Here is an 18858-nt window from a genome sequence, read left to right on the forward strand (position 1 = left end):
AATTTTAAAGGATGAGTAGGGCTGAGCCAGGGGAGGGGAAAGAGGACGTTTCAGGCAGAGGTGCAAGCAAGAGCAGAATCTTAGATGAGCAAGATGACTGATGTGAGCTGGTACATTTCAAGGCAGACCTGGGACCCAAGAGGCAGACTTGAGTGGGATCCCAGAGGCTCTGTAGGTCATGCTGGAGGCTGGACTTTATCTTGCAACCTGGGGAAGCCATCGGAGGCATTTAACAAGAGTTGTTTTGTAGACAGAACATTCTGTGTAATAAAATGTTTTTATTGAGCTATTGCAATATGCCAGGCTCTGTTCTACAGGTATCAAGGCATTTCATCCTCACAGCAACCCCATGAGGTAGGCACTAACATATCCCTCTTTTTACCTATGAAGAAACTGTGTACAAAGAGATTGCCCTGAGCTACACAGGGGGTGATGGAGGAGCCAGGATTTGAACCCAGCTTGTCCAGCTCCAGAGCCCATGCTTGTCCCCAGCACCCACACCATGTCATTAGTCCCCTTGATATAATCAACTGCAACCCCCTGTTTTTAAGATACACATTCCCCACCTCCTGTCCCTGCCGCTAGACTGTGAGCTCTATGAGGCCAGGAACTATATTTATCTTGCTCACAGCCACATCCCTCAAGTTTAGGATGATGCCTGCACCTTCATAGGCATGCCACAAATAAAGAAAAAAATGTAGTTTTGAGGGGGTCATGACTGGAGGCTGTTGAAGTCAGCCTGGCAAGGGATGATGATGAGGGCCTGAATCTAAGGCAGTGTTAGTCGATACAGAGAGGTGAGGATAGAGAAATAAATTGTCAGGGCTTGGTGATTGACTGGACGTGTGGATTTTGTTGGCATATTCTCACAGTGTTTCTGATCTCCAACTCCTACGCTGGAGAGATGACTTGGCAAAAGAATCCGAAGCTGAGGGAAGCTTGTGCTCCTATTCACAAAGCTCTCAAATTCCTGAGAAGAAACGTTGCGGACTCAGGATGAGAAGTTAGAAGAAACTTCCCTGGAGATAGTTAAAAATAGAATGAACACATCTGCCTGGGATGTGGAGGGACAGAGCTGCCCTAGGGTAGATGAATAGTTAGATGGCCTTTGGGATTCTTCCCGCTTTGAAAATTTTCTGCTTTAGAATAAAAATTCTCCTGAGCCACCTGTCCTTAACTGTGTGGCTTAACGATAAAATCGAAGTGTCCAAGAAATGGAAAATATTGAGTCCAAATGCCTGGATTGTAGATAAGGAAACAAGCCCAGAAGGGTTAGATGACTTGTCCAAGGGCACACAAAAGGAAGACTCAGATCACTGGTCTCTCAGTCCCCTGTTCCCTGGACTCTCAGAGAGCAGCATCTGTGTTTGGGTGCCCCCCTGGGCTGGGTGGTGGCCCAAAAGCAAAGAGAACCTGGTATCTGTACTTGAGGAGTTCAGAGAGCCTCAACAGTAAGTGCCACTTGTCACCTAAAAATGCCATAAAGTACCACTTGCTACACAGAACATTTGGAAAATAGAGAAAATGAATTTAAAAGTCTATAATGATTTTTCTTTAGCCCCACTCATTGCCAAGCACTGCTTCAACGCTTTACAATCATTATCTCTAATTCTTACAACTTGGAAGTTAGATAGTATTACTTTTCATTTTATGTTTCAGAAAGCTAAAGCCCTGAGAATTCATTCCATAAGAACAGGCTAAGTCCTACCCTGCACAAGTGGTGTTAACCTTTTGTTGCATTTCCCTATAGTCTTCTTTTTCTACACACTGGGACTATCCATTTACATAGTTACAGTTTAATCATGGATACAATTTGAACTTTCATTTTTTGGCTTGTAATGTGTTCTATCTATTTTTCATGTGATTTCATAGTCTTCATTTTAATGGCTGTATAATGTCTTATCAAGTTTTTCGGAGGTCCTTAAACAAAAATGTTTACTCATGAGAATCTTTCCATTTTTGGCACATGTGGCATTTGGAAGGTATATTTTATACTTTGAGGACCATTTGACCATCCTCTATGGATGGCATTGGGCAAAGCAGGAGAGAAACTGCCAGGCTGTGCACAGACGATCGTGGCTTTCTTCCCCACCAAGAGCCCCTCTGGGAATGCAGGATGGTGCTGGGCACAGCTCAGATGGAGCCCGGCTGGAGATGGCCTAAGGCAGATAGCAGGTGACTTTTCAAGCCTCTGCTTTTCTGACTGAACACATATGCCTCCTCCTGCCCTTGTGAAAAAGCAAGTTTTCATTTTCTTAGGGTAGTAAAAATCTTTTGTGGGAAGAAAAAGTGTCATCAAGTGTCTTATTCATCAGCATATATAGCATCTCTTTAAAATGACAGTGGGAGTAAAAGTTCATCAGTTCAATATGTCTTTCACATTTGGAGACTCCTGACTAATAAACCTCTGGTATTTATCATCAGAACAGCCAAAGAACTAAAATCTGGCACATGCTGTTCTCACGCACTGAGAAAAACTTAAAAAGACAGAAGATTTTCTCCATTTTTCCTTCTTCCATTCATTTAGAAGAAAAAACATACCTTTTTTTAATTAAAAAAAAATATGAGCATACAGAAACATCTGGCCTCCATTACCATAGCAGCCTCCTAAATGGCCTCCTTGTCTGCCCTTCTAAAGTCAACTCTGTATAAAAGCCAGAAAGATGTTTCTAGAACTGTACCGGTCACCCTCCCATGTTGTTGACCTCTTCTTCCATGACTCTTATGTCTCTTGGAGTTGAATACCATGTGTAGCTGCAGCTCCCACATCCCCTGCTTCCACCTTGTCCCAGCCATACCAAGCTGCTTCTGGCTCCTCTATTCCTGCTGCAGTAAAGCGTGTCTCCAGCCCCACATGCAAGTCAGTCCTTTCTTCACAAGCTCCCTGCCAGCCTCTGCAGAACCTGGTTCCCAGTTTGAGCTCCCACAGCATCTATCTAGCACTATCACGCTCATACGGAATATAGCCTACAATCTTATTTTTACTTGGCCTGCATGATACTTTAATTAAAAAAAATTAAATCTCATTGGGCATGCATATCACTGTTCAGTTTAAGGCCCTGCCACTCTCTGTTATACATCAAACCCCAATTACATATTTATTCTGTGCTGGGTCATATAAGGCTACTTGCTTTTGATCTCTTTTACCCAACAGACTATAAGCGGTGTGTGCTGGAATTGGGTATTGTTAATTTTTGTATCTATAGGCCTGGCAGAGACTGCTCAATAAATATCTGTTGTATTAATTTATGCTTTTTTTAAAAGCATAAATTATGTCGGGAAAGATGCAGTAACTCTTTTTGGCCTCTCTGTTCACAAACATTATAAAATTCATGGACCTCCATGGACCTGGCAGACACTAACAGTATTCCATGGGGATGGCAGAAAGTCTATGTTCATGATGTGATTCTGCTAAAACCTAGACATTTTGGATCTTTAAGCCTCTGAATGTGATTATGGTCTTTCCCACTATTTCCTGTACCAGGAGATTCATATCAATTCTTATGATCCCTCATGAGTACCTATCTTCATGTTTGTCATAGTTTTGTGCATCAAGGTGTACATTTCCTTGGTTTCATTTCATATCCACATGATCTCCATACTTCCATCAAACTGGGATCTTCAAAAATTTGAATGGAATAGGATAAGATGTAGTTTTTTATCTACTTAGTAAGGTGTGATCATGATTAAAGTACAATCAGTGTGCTTACCTGACAAGGAGTAATGCACCCATATCTATAGATGCTGGTGAGGCTAGGAATACCCATTGGTCAACCTGTGAAGTATCATCTTTTTGATAATCTAGTCCTTTGTCTCAGCCACTGTATTTTTCATTTCCTTAGTTATTCTCATCTAGATGTTCAGTTTCATGCAGCTGTAAAGACACTAAAAAAAGATGGGGTGTCTCACAGGTCCCAGATTACTCATATTTATGGAATTTCACATAATCATCAATGATGTAGATCTGTGGTACCTGTCTATGGCCATGTTGTTGCCATAAATTAAATCTCCAGAGAATGCCCTGCATTTTCAGGGACTGCTATGGATGTTGCAGAGGGACCAAATGCCATAAGACATTGCTGAGGAAACATGTTAGTAGCACAAGAATGGAAATGTGTCCAGGTATCAAGTTCAAAAAAAAAAAAAAAAGAAAAGAAAAAACTCTTTCGCCTAAGCTTCCTTCCCTAGGGAAGAAGTGGGGGCAGAATGGGGAGAGTTTATTATAGAATCCTTTAGCAGCCAGAAATTTCATTGACAATTCTGTTAATGTGCCTGCTTGCCTGCCTTCTCAAGAGGCCCATTGTGAATTCCTTACTTGATATTATTAATGGTTAATGGATGCACCTGAAAATTAAGCAATATTGTACCATTTGGGTAATAGTTATATTAAATGGTTCTTTCCTATAGCATAAAGCTTATCTTTTTTGTAATAATGAATACTTCATCTTTTCCAATGTCCTAATCAAATGCTTCCACATCATCCTGAGGCAGAACCAGATCCAGCTGCATCTATTCTATGCGATTGGCTTCAATTATGTAAAATTGTCCAACCTACCCACAGGTCCTAAGGTTCTCTTTTGCTGAGACATAGGCCTGATGCACATCTTCGGAAGCTCATGATTACCAACCATTCAGCACTAGTCTGTTGTAAGTAAACAGAGAATCAAAGAGAACACTAGGCTAATTTTACAGTTGTGAGGAAATCTCTAGAATAGATTTCTTCCTAAATGTTGGCATTCTCGGGTTGATCTCAAGTATTTTTCTTTTCCATGTCCCTTCTCCCTGAAACACAAACATGTACCTCAATCAGCATGGCATTGCTTCAGAGTTGATGATTTCCACTGCAGTGGCAAAAAGTAAATAACAGTCGTGTTTTGGCTATAAATAATAATTATTTAATTTTTAATAGCTATTATATCGTTTGGATTGACCAAAAGCATCAGGCTTCTGATACATTGCCATACTTTATTTTATTTAACCAAATACCTGTAGCTGAAAGAGGGCAATACAAGAAATAGTGAACAACCCTTGGGGAAACCAGTAAGTCTCTTTCTGCCATATTATGCTGAAACTTTACTGTTTCTTATGCTTCTAGTAAGATAAAATGATTCATCATTTTGGAGTAATTTTTTTTAGTCAAAATTCTTATCTTTATACTTCAAGTTCTGATCTGCCTGTCCCTATCTCCTTCATTTTCAGCTTATTTTGACTGTTGTGCTTTTTCTTTTGAGCTTTAAAAGACCCCTTTTTTCCACTAAGAAAAAGACTCACCAATGAACATCCAAGGTGATTGAGGATGCCCTTTGATGTTCAGGGGCCATGCCTTATACCCCTTAAATTGCTATTACCCTGTCCAGTGTACAGAATAGGCATAATACATGGTTTCTGAATGAATGAATGAGTGAAAGAATGGAAAAATTAATATCTAATTTCATAATTTATGGTTGTTTAACCTCTTTCATCCAAATTACATTCCAGCTGAGACTATCAGCTTGAATTTCTGTCAAATATTCTTATTACTAAGTTCAGTGTATAGCACATGCAGCCATTGCTCAGTGAGTGTTTAGCGAGAGCAAAGTATATTGTATACTTTGGAGCCCTATTATGGAGAAGCCGAAATGTGGCACACAGTCTTTCAAAATCCATACTTTTTTAAATTAGTCAAGCCAAGGAATGGATTTTCACCCTGAAGACTAACCATTGATTCAACAGATTGGTCACTATGATTACTCTCCATTGGACCTCCTGTGTTTGGAACACCTTATAACATTCCAGAGACGGAAAAATCTTTGGAAAACCATCTGTGTTTCTTGAAATATTTAAATGGAAACCTTCCCCTTGAGAGAGTCCTATTGATCCAGTTCAGCAGATATCCACTATTCCTGCAAACATTTATTGAACACCTTGTATGTGACATGAGTTGGAAATAAATGTGAAACTGGCAATTCTTTCGATTGTAGTTCTTTCTTGCTTATAGTTTGGTAGGCAAGTGTAGGAATAAAGCAGAATTCAGTATGATAAATTCTACAATAGAAGCAGGTATAAGGAGCAGAGGAAGCCGAGAGAGGGGAGTAATTAATTCTGTGTAAGGTATTAGGGAAGGCTTCCTGAAAGAAATGGCTCTGAGCTGGAATTCATCCATAACAGTCTTTGTCCTTTGGATGACTATCATGAGTGAAAAATGCCCCTCATGTACTTGATGTATTCATTTATAACTCAATGTCATATTGTAAGGAATAAACTTAAAATTCAAACATTTGAAAAACATTGGACCCCTCACTACAGCACCTGAATCCACCTCAATATCCTGTGGTTTGTGTGATATCTAAGAAACAGCTGAATCAAACCCCACTATATTAATGGATTTACATATGTGCATATAAGGCTAATATAATTTATGTTGCCAGTCTTTTTATGGTTTCATAAATAGTGCTATCAGTAACATTTCTAAAAAGTGACGAAATGAGCTCATATGTGCTGGTAGGAATTCAATAGAACACTGCTACTCTTGATATAGCCTACGGGATGTGACTTTTCATAAAAACCTAATGAATTTCTAGATTTGTCAGCTGTTTCCAAACAGATGCACTCTGCTAATCTAATGGAAACATTCTGAGCCCAGATCGCAAATATCAATAGCTTTTAGTATTGCAAATTAGTTTGTCTATTGGGTAAATTGGACTGTGTGGCTCTTGATAAAAAGTAGCAAGTAATTTTGTACGGATGTTTTAACTGCCTTGCCAGGCTTTGATGCTCGTATTTTTCCTTGCAGAGTTTTAAGTTGAATGTAGACAGTCATTGTGCTCTCAAGGAAGCTGTGGAGGAGGAAGGACTCCAACTTCTCGAGCTTATTGCATCTCACAAAGCAGGTAAATCCTCCTGAAATATTGCAAGTCTTTATGTCTCCAGACTATTAAGAATGAAGAAGCATTGCTGTAAATTACTGCATATATTCACTTCCTTATGTATTATTAATATTTACATTATCAGATTGACCTTCAAGATTTATAAATGTTTCATATACTGCATACAATGCTGTGATACTTGTAAGATGAAATACTGCCTCCAAATGGTCTGTTCATTTGGGGCTTGCTGTTCGCCTGAGTTTCAATTGAAATCACATTCCTGAAAACTTCACTGACATGCTTTTTGATGGAGGTGCTCTGGAAATAACATTAAGATAATGAATGAGAATTGTGCATATAGTTATAATGCATATGCATTTAGGTACTTATAGATATCATTACAGATATAAGGCAGGCAGTCTAGAGATACCTGATTATTTCCCTGCCCGTTCACACACATGAACGTTTTGCATGTTCTTTGCTGGTCATTGCATTAGCAGAGTTTTGGCCTTAGACCAATTCTTACTCCAGTATTAATGTATTTATGAGGAACAGATTGTAAATAAAAAATAGTTTTGTCATTTGGTTATACTTATCCTGGTAGTAAAAGACCGTAAGACAGGATGAATTACAGTTTGGCACTTGTTTTAAGCTTACCACAGCTAAATAAGAAAAGAGCAGCATTAATCTGATGTGCTAATACTAAAGACTGCTGTCTTAAATCTGGCCCATTTACTATAGTTCGGGTTGAATTAACTTTACCTATTTCCATACATTTTCTGATCATTATAAAGTCTCCACACAGATACACACAGGGCCTTTTATTTGGAATGTGAAGCTATAGTGTTAATAATTTTTATGTATCGTGATTTTTTGTTCCATATACATTTTTTTAGTCAATATATTAAATCGAAGTCGATTCCAAACCGTGCATCTATGTGGTTATCCCATTTTTGTGTACTTATGCCTTCTGTCAAGTCAAAAATCCCCAACCTCTGTTTTGAGTGGCAGGTGATGGTAATGGTTGCTTAAAATTATGTTTATTGTTAGAAATATCCATCTAATTTGCTAAATGAAAAACAATAATGGGTAAAAATGCAGTTGAGTTCGTAACTTGTGCTTTCTCCTCCTTTTGGAGAAGGACTTAAGGACATGCTGCGGATGATAGCAAGTCAATGGAAGGAGCTGCAGAGGCAAATCAAACGGCAACACAGCTGGATTCTCAGGGCTCTGGATACCATCAAAGCTGCGATTCTGGCTACTGATGTGTCTGTGGAGGGTGAGGAAGGGACGGGAAGCCCCAAGGTAAGTGGCTTGAAGTTTGTCTTATTTCCTCTTATTTCTGTCTTCTTTTGAACTAGGCACCACTGAAGTTTTCTTTCTACCCCTAAGGCTTTTCGTTTTTACTGTGTAAACTTTATATCTCTCTCTCTCTATAGGTATGTATAAACAAAATGAAATGGTTAAGTTTAAAACAATAAAAAAGCCTACAACTTTCAAGTTTTCCAGGAAGGGGTCTTTTTGTGAAAAGTGGCAGAGTAGGAGGGGGAAAGTACTTTAGCGGTAGGAGAAAGGGGGACATAAAACATTTAGTAAACAAAACATAAAGCATCTTTAACATGAATAATCAGAATGGTTTTAAATTGTTTTGTTGCAACTATAAATCACTGTAATCAGTGCAATCACTCAGCTCTGACATCCATTAGCCGCTTGGTTACAGCAAATTAACAAAGAAGAGAGAAAGTGATTCATTATCTCATTCCTGTTAATGACTATCAGATGCATTGCCTAATTAGGGGATGGTCATTGTAGTGGGAAGAAGGTCATATGCTTTGCTACAAATCTTTTTGCTCTGAGTGTAAGTTCTCCATAATGGTGCATGCACCGAATGCATGTACTTTAAGAATGAATATTGACATGTTTTGGTTATCTACTTTAGTTTTACAAAATAATCCGTAAAGCATATGCAGTTAAATTTTAAATGAGGCACCTTCTGATACAGTGCACCACTGTTCTAAAGGTATCTTTGGACTCATGAGGTGGAAGATAATGGACTCATGAAGTAGAAGATAATTTTATTAATTTGATATTTTCTTGCAATCTCTCTTTTCTTTTGTATTTGTTCTTTTGTGAAAGTTGATGCAGAAAACCAGTCTCATAATAGACTAAGCATGGAAACATACTGTAACATGGGGGGAACAGATTTAAGAGTTCATGGCTTCTATTCCTGGCATGGACAAAGTAATTAAATCATCATCAAGTCACATTTATTCAGTCCCCATGTGGATTGGCATTGGGCTAAATGTATACAGAGCAAGTTAAACAAACTCTCTGCCCTCTGAGCCTCACATTCTCAAGTGCAGGCAAGGAGAAACCCAATCTGCCCTGCAGTGGTGAGGCCATGCAGCCAGTGAAAAACTTAGGTGGTTTATAGCTTTGGAATCTCGAACAACAACCTTGAACTTATTTGTTGGAAACAGAGGGTGGAATGATGAGCTCAGTTCCTTTAAAGAAGGTTCCATGGAGGAGGTCACATTTCAGGAAATACTTGAAGGAAGGAAGAGAGGTGGCTTGGCACATGCACACATATTTTAGGAAGTGACGTGATGAAAGGATCAAAGCTGGAACTAATCATAGGGAATGGAGAGTGTCTTCAGCAGACTTCTCAGGGCAGAAGTGGAGCCCTTTCAAGGAGCAGACTGCAGGAAGAAGTTGATTGGGCTAATACTTTGGCTGGGGTAGCGGGCAGTGATGATGAGAAAGGACACAACTAAAAACTTCGTTGTGTTTTATTTATTTAACAAAAATGAACTGAGTGCTTACTTTTTAAAAGCTATCCTGTATTGGATGCATTCCACATGCCAGACACGGTTCTACAGTACTTCTGTGTATTCTCTCATTTAATTCTCACAACAGTCTATGTAAACCTTATAAATAAGGCAGTGCTATTCTAATATCCAATGGAAAAAATGAAGGCACAGAGAAGTTAAGTAACTGGCTTACGGTCACACAGGTAGTAGGTAGCAGAGCTAGGATTTGAATCTGAGCCCTTTGGCCCCCGAGGCCATTTTCAACACCACCTAGAGCACTGCCTGTTACTGGCACTGCTCAAGGTGGGGCATGGTGGTGAACAGTCAGCCTCAGTACCTGTCTCACGGAGCTTGTGGTGAAGTGGGGTAACAGACTTAAATCTAACAACCATGCTTTTATAAACCATGATGGGCTGTGAAAGAAAAGAAAAGGAAGCAACCAGAGGTTGGACTGGGAGAAGCGATTTAGATCAGGGCATCAGGGAGTGCTTCTTTGAGGAAGTGGCATTCTGTGAGCAGGCTGTGCAGCTAGAGGGGAGGTGGGGAGTGTGCAAGGGAGCCTGAGTGGCTGTGGGCACAAAGGGGAAGGTTTGGGAGTGAGCAGGGAAATGACATCATTGATTTGCAGCCTAAAAACTTGTCCTTGTCTTTGGTGTGGAGCGTGGGTGGGTGAGTGCAGTGAGCCTGGGTGAGGGTGGGGAGGCACCAAAGTGGAGCTGCAGAGATGGTGCAGTCACCTGCATTAATAGAAGGCCTGTGTTGAAAACGAGTGGCTCTATTCACCAGGGCCAGTTTGAACTGGACACTTTTAAATGAGCTCATTTTGTCGGGAGATACTGAGATGAAGTAAAGGGGATAACTGAGCCAAATGGGGAGAAAGTATTATTAAATGAGAGACAATGTCAACATTTCTCAAAAAGAGGACCACCTTCCCCAGGCCCCGCCTCAAATGAATCAGAGTCTCCTGGGAAGGGCCCCAGAATCTGCATTCCACAGGCTCCCAGAAAACCACCGTCATAGGCTCTAAGAAGGCCCTTTTCCTACAGTGCTATACGATCCTCACATAATGGGGATCCTCACACAATGTGAAAGAATGTCTGTCTTGTTGTTACTTATAATACCAAGCAATTGGTATCAACCAAAATGTTTAAAACAGGGCCTGTTTAATTAAATTATGCTACATCTTATCGTAATGAAAGGTTACATAACCATTAAAAATAATGTTTTAGAAGAGAATTTTTAAACATTGGAAGAGACCTATAAGATGCAATTATATATTTTAAGATATCTTTGAATTTTCTAAGTCTCTACAATGAGTAAGAATTATTTTAACCAGAAAAATAAAGACTATATATAAAATGCAAGAATTACAAAGTGATTTAAAAGGTAGAATATATGCCATTGATCTGAAGGGACTTGAGATGTGAATTTAGATATTAGGAGGAAAAATAGATACATCTGATTCTTAATGATTTGGGTGTCTCAGTTCTAAACAAAACAAAACAAAACAACAACAGCAACAAAAACCCTCTCTATTTGAATCATCTCCAAAGTGAAAATGTCTTTCTTGAGTCACATCTGTCTACAAAGAATAGCATAAGTAGTTTTTCTGGTTAATAGTATTACTGTTCCAAAGCATTTCATGTCACACTATGTGCACAGTGTGGTGCATCTAAAAGCAGCTACGAGGAGAGGCTTCTGTGGGCGTCTACAGATGTAGACCCTGAGGGAGGTGTGAGAGTCTAAGGCTTGGATGTGACAGAGCTGGCCACACCCCAGGCCTTCGCCTCCCAGCTAGTTCTCTCTTCCCCAGTTTGGGTTGAATTTTCTTAGGACAGATGAACTCATCCATAGTCAAGGGTGAAGGTAAAATCAACTTAAGACAAAGAAAATATATTTCTAAATTTAAGCTTAGGAAACTGAGGAGAAATCAGAATGGTCATTCCTTCTATTTGCTTAATGTTTATGAACTGCCTTCCTTAGTCCCTTGGGCAAGCACGAGGAATAACAGGAGGGGCTCAGACTATGAAGTCAGACTGTCTGAGCTCAACTCCTGACACTTACCTAGCAATGACTTAACTTCTCTGTGCCTCAGCTCCCTCATTTGTATGACGGAGGCAATGCTAACATCCACCTCAAGGAACTGTGATGCAGAATAAGGAGTGCCTGGCACATAGTAAGTCTGAGATGAGGGTAAACATGCAAGACTTCATACTCTAGTGGTGGAGACAACAGACAAATAATTCTAATAGAATCTGACAAATACTCTAGTAGAGGTAGGTGCAAAGTTCTATGAGTACAAGGAGAAGGAAATAACTACCCCCAAGTGGGAGTATCAAGGAGAGACTTACAGAGGAATTGATGTTCTAAATGGAGGGTGGAGGGAAGGATTTCTGCCTGGGTGAAGTTGATGGGCACAGAGAACAGACCTGGGATCTTCTGGACCATGATTAGGCCAGTTTGCTGCAATCTACCCAAGGCTCACGATGTGACAAAAAATGACCCTTAATGATCAGTGATGTGAGCAGTAATTCCTCGTATGTCTCTAACTGACACTATCCAAGCCGAGTGAGGTCCCTAAACAGAATGTATCTAATCTGTCCTGTTTAAACAGAATTTTTTCTTCCCATATTGCACCAAATAGAGCAAGCGTAAACCCTGGAGTTCACCAAGACTGAAAGCTGGATTCAACTTTTTATCTATCATGTCGACCCTTTTTCTGTGACGTGACCTTGCACAGGTCATGTACAAATTGTGCCATGAAATGCATCTCCTAGCACAGCAGTTATGATCATCTATTTCATCTTAGTCCTAAAAGAGGAACTAAAATTAAAACATAATAAAAAAATAACTCCAGAATTCATCTTAGGTTTACTTCAGAAGCTACTGGGAACTTGAGAAGCATAATAGAAAATCTAAGGAATATATCTAGGGGGTATTTTTCTTTTTTACCTTGTTTGAGAGACTGCAGAAAAGGACTTGGTCTTAGAAATCTTATAAAGAAGGAGGATAGGAGGGAATTCAAAGACTCTGGGAAACTTCTCCCCCAGGACTCGGCAGCATGCCTTATTTGTTGTATTTCATTTAAAAAAAAAGTGTTTTCCCAGGATTGTGAGATCTTTTATACATGGAAATAGAAAACAAAATTCACCAATTCTAGAAATAGAGCTTCAGTATGCATATCCAAGGATTGAAAGTATGCTTGTAATTATATATTTTATTTTAAGATAGATTGGTGAAAGTTTATCACCTTAAACTAGGCTTTTTCAGTATGTTAAACTTCTGAATGGTGTATAGCTGGACAGATTTCAAAACACAGTGAATATCTAACTCCTAACAAAGGGTGCATTCTTTTTTTGACCTCTCAATGCAAAAAACAAAACTCCTGAAAGGAAAAAAGCATTCTTAAATTTTGCACATTGCCTCCTTTAAAATGTTCTTATCCTCTGTTTTTACTTTTTACCTATAGAGCTTGCCATCATTACAGATGTCTTAGAATCAAGGCCAGGATTTCCCCACATGACATCTCAAACTTTGCATCATAGAAAGCACACAACAATGGTTCTTTTGTCCTCTTTAAGGAAATCTATACATTTCCAAAATAAAGAATATTTGAAGACTAGATTGTAAATTCAGAGAACTTTATAGCTACTAGAAGGGTGACCTAGCCTGGGTTCCAACCAAGATCTTCACTTCCTGAGTGAAAGGAGATAGAGGGTTTAGCTGCTTTGAACTCTAGGGTTGTGCTTATTTTATCTGGCTTCTTTGAGGTTCTTAGATTGAAGTCATCATCCCTTTGGAAATGGATATCAGACTGTGAAGGTCATCAATGTTATCTATTCAACAATAGCACAAGAACAACTGATGCACTTTGTTATAAAACAGAAACTAACACACCATTGTAAAGCAATTATACTCCAATAAAGATGTAAAAAAAAAAAAAAAAAAGAACAAGCTTAAGGACATTTCTTAAATATGTTTGCTCAGGCCTACGAATGACAGTTTCAGATATTGGCTGAGAAGGGACATTTGTGGGTACTCTAACTTGAGTATGTCACTGACCACCTAGCCTTTCACTGAATGTCAAGAGTGGGCAAGTCTAATACTAACACATATTTTCTGTTTGTTTCCCAGACACCCAAGTCTTAACCTAGTATTTATGCTAATGAGTTATGGGTAACTTTCTTTAACTGAAGGGGGAGAAAGAGGCTGATTTAGGGAGGACTTTATATGATAATTTTCTCTGTGTTATATAGTATCTCTTGGGTAATAGTGCAGCTGGATATTATTATCCTGGAACGGAATTTGATCCTGATTCTTCCAAAGCATTGGTGAGACAAAGCATTGTCTCTGCATTCTTTTCTTTTCTGGCTCAAATGCTTTTGTAGTTGCATGTTGTTTAATATAGGATCTTCAGAAACAGCTTTAAGATATTGAATGGGAATTGCATTTATATATGGTTAGTCCCACATACACTTGGCACTGACATATATAAAGAATTACTTAAGATACTTTTCTCTTTTCCTCATGCAAAAAAAAAAGGAGCACAGGTATATGTTGTCAAAGGAACCAGAAATGATATCATAAGGTTAAACTGGGCCTAAAGTAGTAGAAACAAAGACAACAGGCAAAGGCCTGGCCATTATTTATTGAGTGCTGACAGAGAGCTCTGCCCAGTGTCGGGTCAGACATGAGGGAAGACACGCTTTTCTGCTCAGTGGGCTTATCATCTCAGTGTAAGCACACAGTGTAACATCTTGTCTAATGTAGATTGGGCTATCTTAGATCTAGAATAATAGATCACCTAAGATTTAGATTATCTTAATTAGAATGTTGGCAGATTGAAATGGAATGGAGTTCTTGATGCAAGCAAATGAGTAGTAAATGCATTACCAATTCCACCTCTTCCTTGCAGAATTCTTCCTAAAAGCCAGTATCCAGTTCCTTTCCTGCTAAACTATATAAACAGTACTGAAATGCAGTACCTAAGGAGAGCTCTTTCTTCTACTGTGGATTCTTCAGTAGTCCTTTTTTTAATAGAAGGGCAATTTTTCTTCAAAAGTATTTGTGAAAGACAGAAACAAAAGTGAGGTTTTTTTTGAAGATCAGTTGTGGTTACTAAATTTGTGATGGAATCGAATAAAAGATAGTTCTTCTAATCTCCTTGAGGCACTTAAATTTGCATATTATCAGATGTGTGGGTGGGCCCAAGATGAGGAATTTTTTTAGTAGTCTGCCACTGTAACTAGGTGACTGAAAAAATGATTGAGATGATATAACATATATTAGGTCAAAGGACAGCTAATGGTCAGCCCAATATGGTCTATATGATGTATAAAACCATGGCTTATCTTGATTTTTCGTACTGTGTTTCCATTGCTGGATGATTCTGGGAGTGAAATTCTTTGGTGTCTCTAATCAACACAGGGAAATGTCATTGGCAAGAGTAGGTAGCCTATTTTTTTTTCCCTATTTAGTCAAATAGTGCCTAATCTCTGAATCCATAACAACTAGAGTTGCAGAGATGCATGGTATTAGATACAAAGTTACATTCTACAGAAAGCAACACTCTTTTATTGGCAGAACTCACATTTTGTAACTCAGCCTGATCTATTTTGAAGATAAAATATAGTTAAACACATTAGGGGTACTTTTTGGTCTATAGTGGAGGTCAACATTTTTTTAAAAATCTATAAGTATTTAAGCACAAAACAGAAGGCAAGATACAGAATTGCTTCTAAAAAGCACTTTAAAATTAATAAGTAAATTATTTGAAAGTGTGGAACAATTGCCTCAGTGTGTGATTTACACTTTTTCCCCGGAATGTGTTGTTTCTGGCAGGGGAGCGTCTGAGCTGGGAGAGCCTGCTAAAGGGATTACTTTGCTCTGGCTCTTGTGTTTATTGAGTCACCTAGGACTTCTTATAAAACAGCAGTTTTCAAATGTACACACACCTGCACTCGACACCCTGAATACTCCAAAAGTTTGTTTAACTGTTCTCACACCCAGAGTATCTCTCCCATCCGGTGAGGTCAAAAAGCATTGAGATGTCCACATTCTGGTTTTTCCTTCTCCTTGGAAATTACTTGGAATATAGCCATTTATGTGGTTCTGACGCTAACAGAGACAGAGATATTTTTTCAGTGTACTGTAGTGCTCTTTGCCACCAGGCCTCACAGAACATCACCAGTCTTACCTCCCAGTGTGCCAAAATGAAGGTTAACGTTTCTCAGGAAACATTAACTAGATTAGAGGTCCTGCTGGGCCAGAGTCCAGGGATCCATCTCACTGCAGCTTCCAGGCCATTTTGCGTTGGATGGGAGTGGTGACTTCTCATCTTTGTACTTATCTGGCCTGCAGAGGCCAACACTGGTTTAGCATTGCCTCCTGCAGGGCTAAGCAAGGCCATGGATCTTTCTGTGTGAGAAAGGGGAGAGGGAAAAAGGAAGCCTAAAGCAAGAGGCTAAGACAAAGGAAAAGAGAGAGGGAAAGAAAAGAGAGAGAAGGAACAGAAAGAGAAGGATAAAAGAAGTAAGTATGTATCCAGTGAAGCTCATCTGCCTAAGTTGCTTGATGAACATTAATGCTTTCATGTCTCTTGCTCTTTCTATCTTATTCTTTCCTTTCTCTAGCTCTGGAACTCAAAGCCAGAAAAACTGTCTTTATTTTTAACATCTTAGACATTATTGTCTAACCATTGTGTGTGTGTGTGTGTTTAACATATCCTATTAATGGGGTTAGCATAGTTAGCAGGCTTACTATGGTCTAGGTTTGTATCAAGCCTTTTACCTGGATCGTCTCATTCATTCTTCCCAACAGTATAGCAGTTGTAGCTTCTGTTGTCATTTTTACTTTACTGATAGAAAACGTAGGCTCCAAACACATATTAGGTATTCAGGCTTATTCAAAGTCTTTTTAAAATCCGTATGTGACAGCGTAAAGGCCAGATTCCTTACCCTGTCATTTGACTCCACCTGCTTAGTCAAGATTCATGTCACTGTTTCATTTCGTTAATGTTCTAGTTAATTCACCATCTTCCAAATGCCTTTTCCCTTTCTTTTCTCTTTGCTTTTGCCCAGGGTTTTTCCCATTCTCTCTACTTACACTGCTCTTATCCATCCTTAAAATCAATAGATACTGAATATGTAACTACATTGTGATGTCATAGCTCTGGACAGGACACTGTTCCTCTCCATGCTCACTGCCCAGCAGTAGAGAAAGACACACACATATATAATTCTAAATTAAGGCAGACTGTGTGATGAATACTATAATAAGAGATTGGAACGTAAGAAATAGGGAAATTGGAAGGGACATTATTTCAATCTGATGGTGCCTGGGAAAGCTCTTTGCTCTAAGAAAAGATGGATTTTTGTGGAGGTCTCTAATATTCTGACAAATTGTTAGTAGGAAGATATTGAAGGGAGAGCATTCCAGGTAGAGGAAATAACATGGTAAAAAGCATGGAAAAAGGAAAATATGAGGGACATCTAGAGAATGGTGAACAGCGAATAGTTTGGATCTTTTGAACATAGAGTGTCCATGTGTTTATGGGAAGGGATGAGGACCTAGTGGAAAATAAAGCCTGAAAAGCTTTGAGCTATGTACTGGAGAGGTCTGAATATCAGCTGAAGAGTTTGTGTTTTCTTAGTGTGCCTTTAGCGTTTTTAATCAGTGGTCCCCAACATTTTGGCACCAGGGACAGGTTTCATGGAAGACAATTTTTCCACAGACAGGGGGAGGAGGGGGATGGTTCAGGCAGTAATGTGAGCAAGGGTTCAGGTGGTAATGAGAGTGATGGGGAGCAGCAGATGAAGCTTCTGTGTGGCCCGGCTCCTAACAGTCCATGGACTGGTACCGGTCTGTGGCCCAGGGGTTGGGGACCCCTGTTTTAATGATTGGATTTAGCCACAGAAAACAGATGGCAAAAGTAGGATGAGAGCGGAAGGACTGACAATGAATTAGGAAACTAGTATAATAACTAAAGGCAGCTAAAGTCAAGCAGTGGCCGTGATAATAGAAAGAAAAAAATAGAAGCGATATTATAGAAGAAGAAATATTAGGATTTGGCATCGAGGGAATGGAGGTCTGAGGGAATAGTTAATGATGACTCAAAGGAATTGAGCATGAACAGTTAGGAGAATGGTGTTACTATTAACTGAGGTAGGACAGATGTCTAATTAATAAGAATATCTGGATGTATAACCTGGGTAGAGATATTTTTGTAACCTATGCAGGTGATTCCAAAGTGCAGGCAAGTTTGAGAACAATGATTTAGAGATGGGAGAAGCCAAAAAATTATCTGAATAGTTATGTGCAACACTCAGTTGAAAATGTAAGCCCGAAGCTTGGAGCGGGGATCAATGCTGAGGTTACAGGTTTGACAGTACACATAGATTTTTAAAAAAAAATTTATTGGAGTATAGCTGATTTACAATGTTGTGTTAGTTTCAGGTGTACAGCAAAGTGAGTCAGTTATACATATACATATATCCACTCTTTTTTAGATTCTATTCCCATGTAGGTCATTACAGAGTATTGAGTAGAGTTCCCTGTGCTGCACAGTAGGTTCTTATTAGTTATCTATTTTATATATAGTAGTGTGTATATGCCAATCCCAATTTCCCAATTTATCCCTCCCCTGCCTTTACCCCCTTAAGTTTGTTTTCCATATCTGTGACTCTATTTCTGTTTTGTAAATAGGTTCACTTGTACCAGATTTTTAGATTCCATCTATAGGTGATATAGATGTCTTTCTTTGTCTGACTTTTTGTCTTTCCTTGTCTGACTTACTTCACTCAGTATGACAATCTCTAGGTCCATCCATATTGCTGCAAATGACATTATTTCGTTCTTTTTTATGGCTGAGTAATATTCTATTGTATATATGTACCACATCTTCTTTATCCATTCCTCTATTGATGGACATTTAGGTTGCTTCCATGTCCTGGCTATTGTAAATAGTGCTGCAATGAACACTGGGTTGCATGTATCTTTTCAAATTATGGTTTTCTCTGGCCATATGCCCAGGAGTGGGATTGCTGGGTCATATGGTAGTTCTATTTTTAGTTTTTTAAGGAACCTCTATAGTGTTCTCCGTAGTGGCTGTACCAATTTCCATTCCCACCAACAGTGTAAGAGGGATCCCTTTTCTCCACATCCTCTCCAGCATTTGTTGTTTGTAGATTTTTTGATGATGGCCA

The 18858-nt window shown here is 39.1% G+C and overlaps 1 protein-coding gene across 4 annotated transcripts in view; it reads left to right on the plus strand.

Moving 5' to 3' along the window:
• AKAP6 (A-kinase anchoring protein 6) overlaps window positions 1–18858 on the plus strand; it is a 595645-nt gene that overhangs the window by 361221 nt on the left and 215566 nt on the right. For 3 of the 4 annotated variants that reach the window (XM_081229677.1, XM_081229676.1, XM_081229678.1), the window contains 2 exons: window positions 6773–6869; window positions 7984–8150. In XM_081229677.1, the coding sequence (XP_081085803.1) occupies window positions 6773–6869; window positions 7984–8150 (264 nt within the window). The remainder of the gene's footprint in view (window positions 1–6772; window positions 6870–7983; window positions 8151–18858) is intronic. The other variant, XM_081229679.1, reaches the window with a different exon arrangement.

This window comes from Mesoplodon bidens, assembly GCF_964165515.1.
Source record: "Mesoplodon bidens genome assembly, chromosome: 3".
Classification (NCBI taxonomy): Eukaryota; Metazoa; Chordata; class Mammalia; order Artiodactyla; family Ziphiidae; genus Mesoplodon; species Mesoplodon bidens.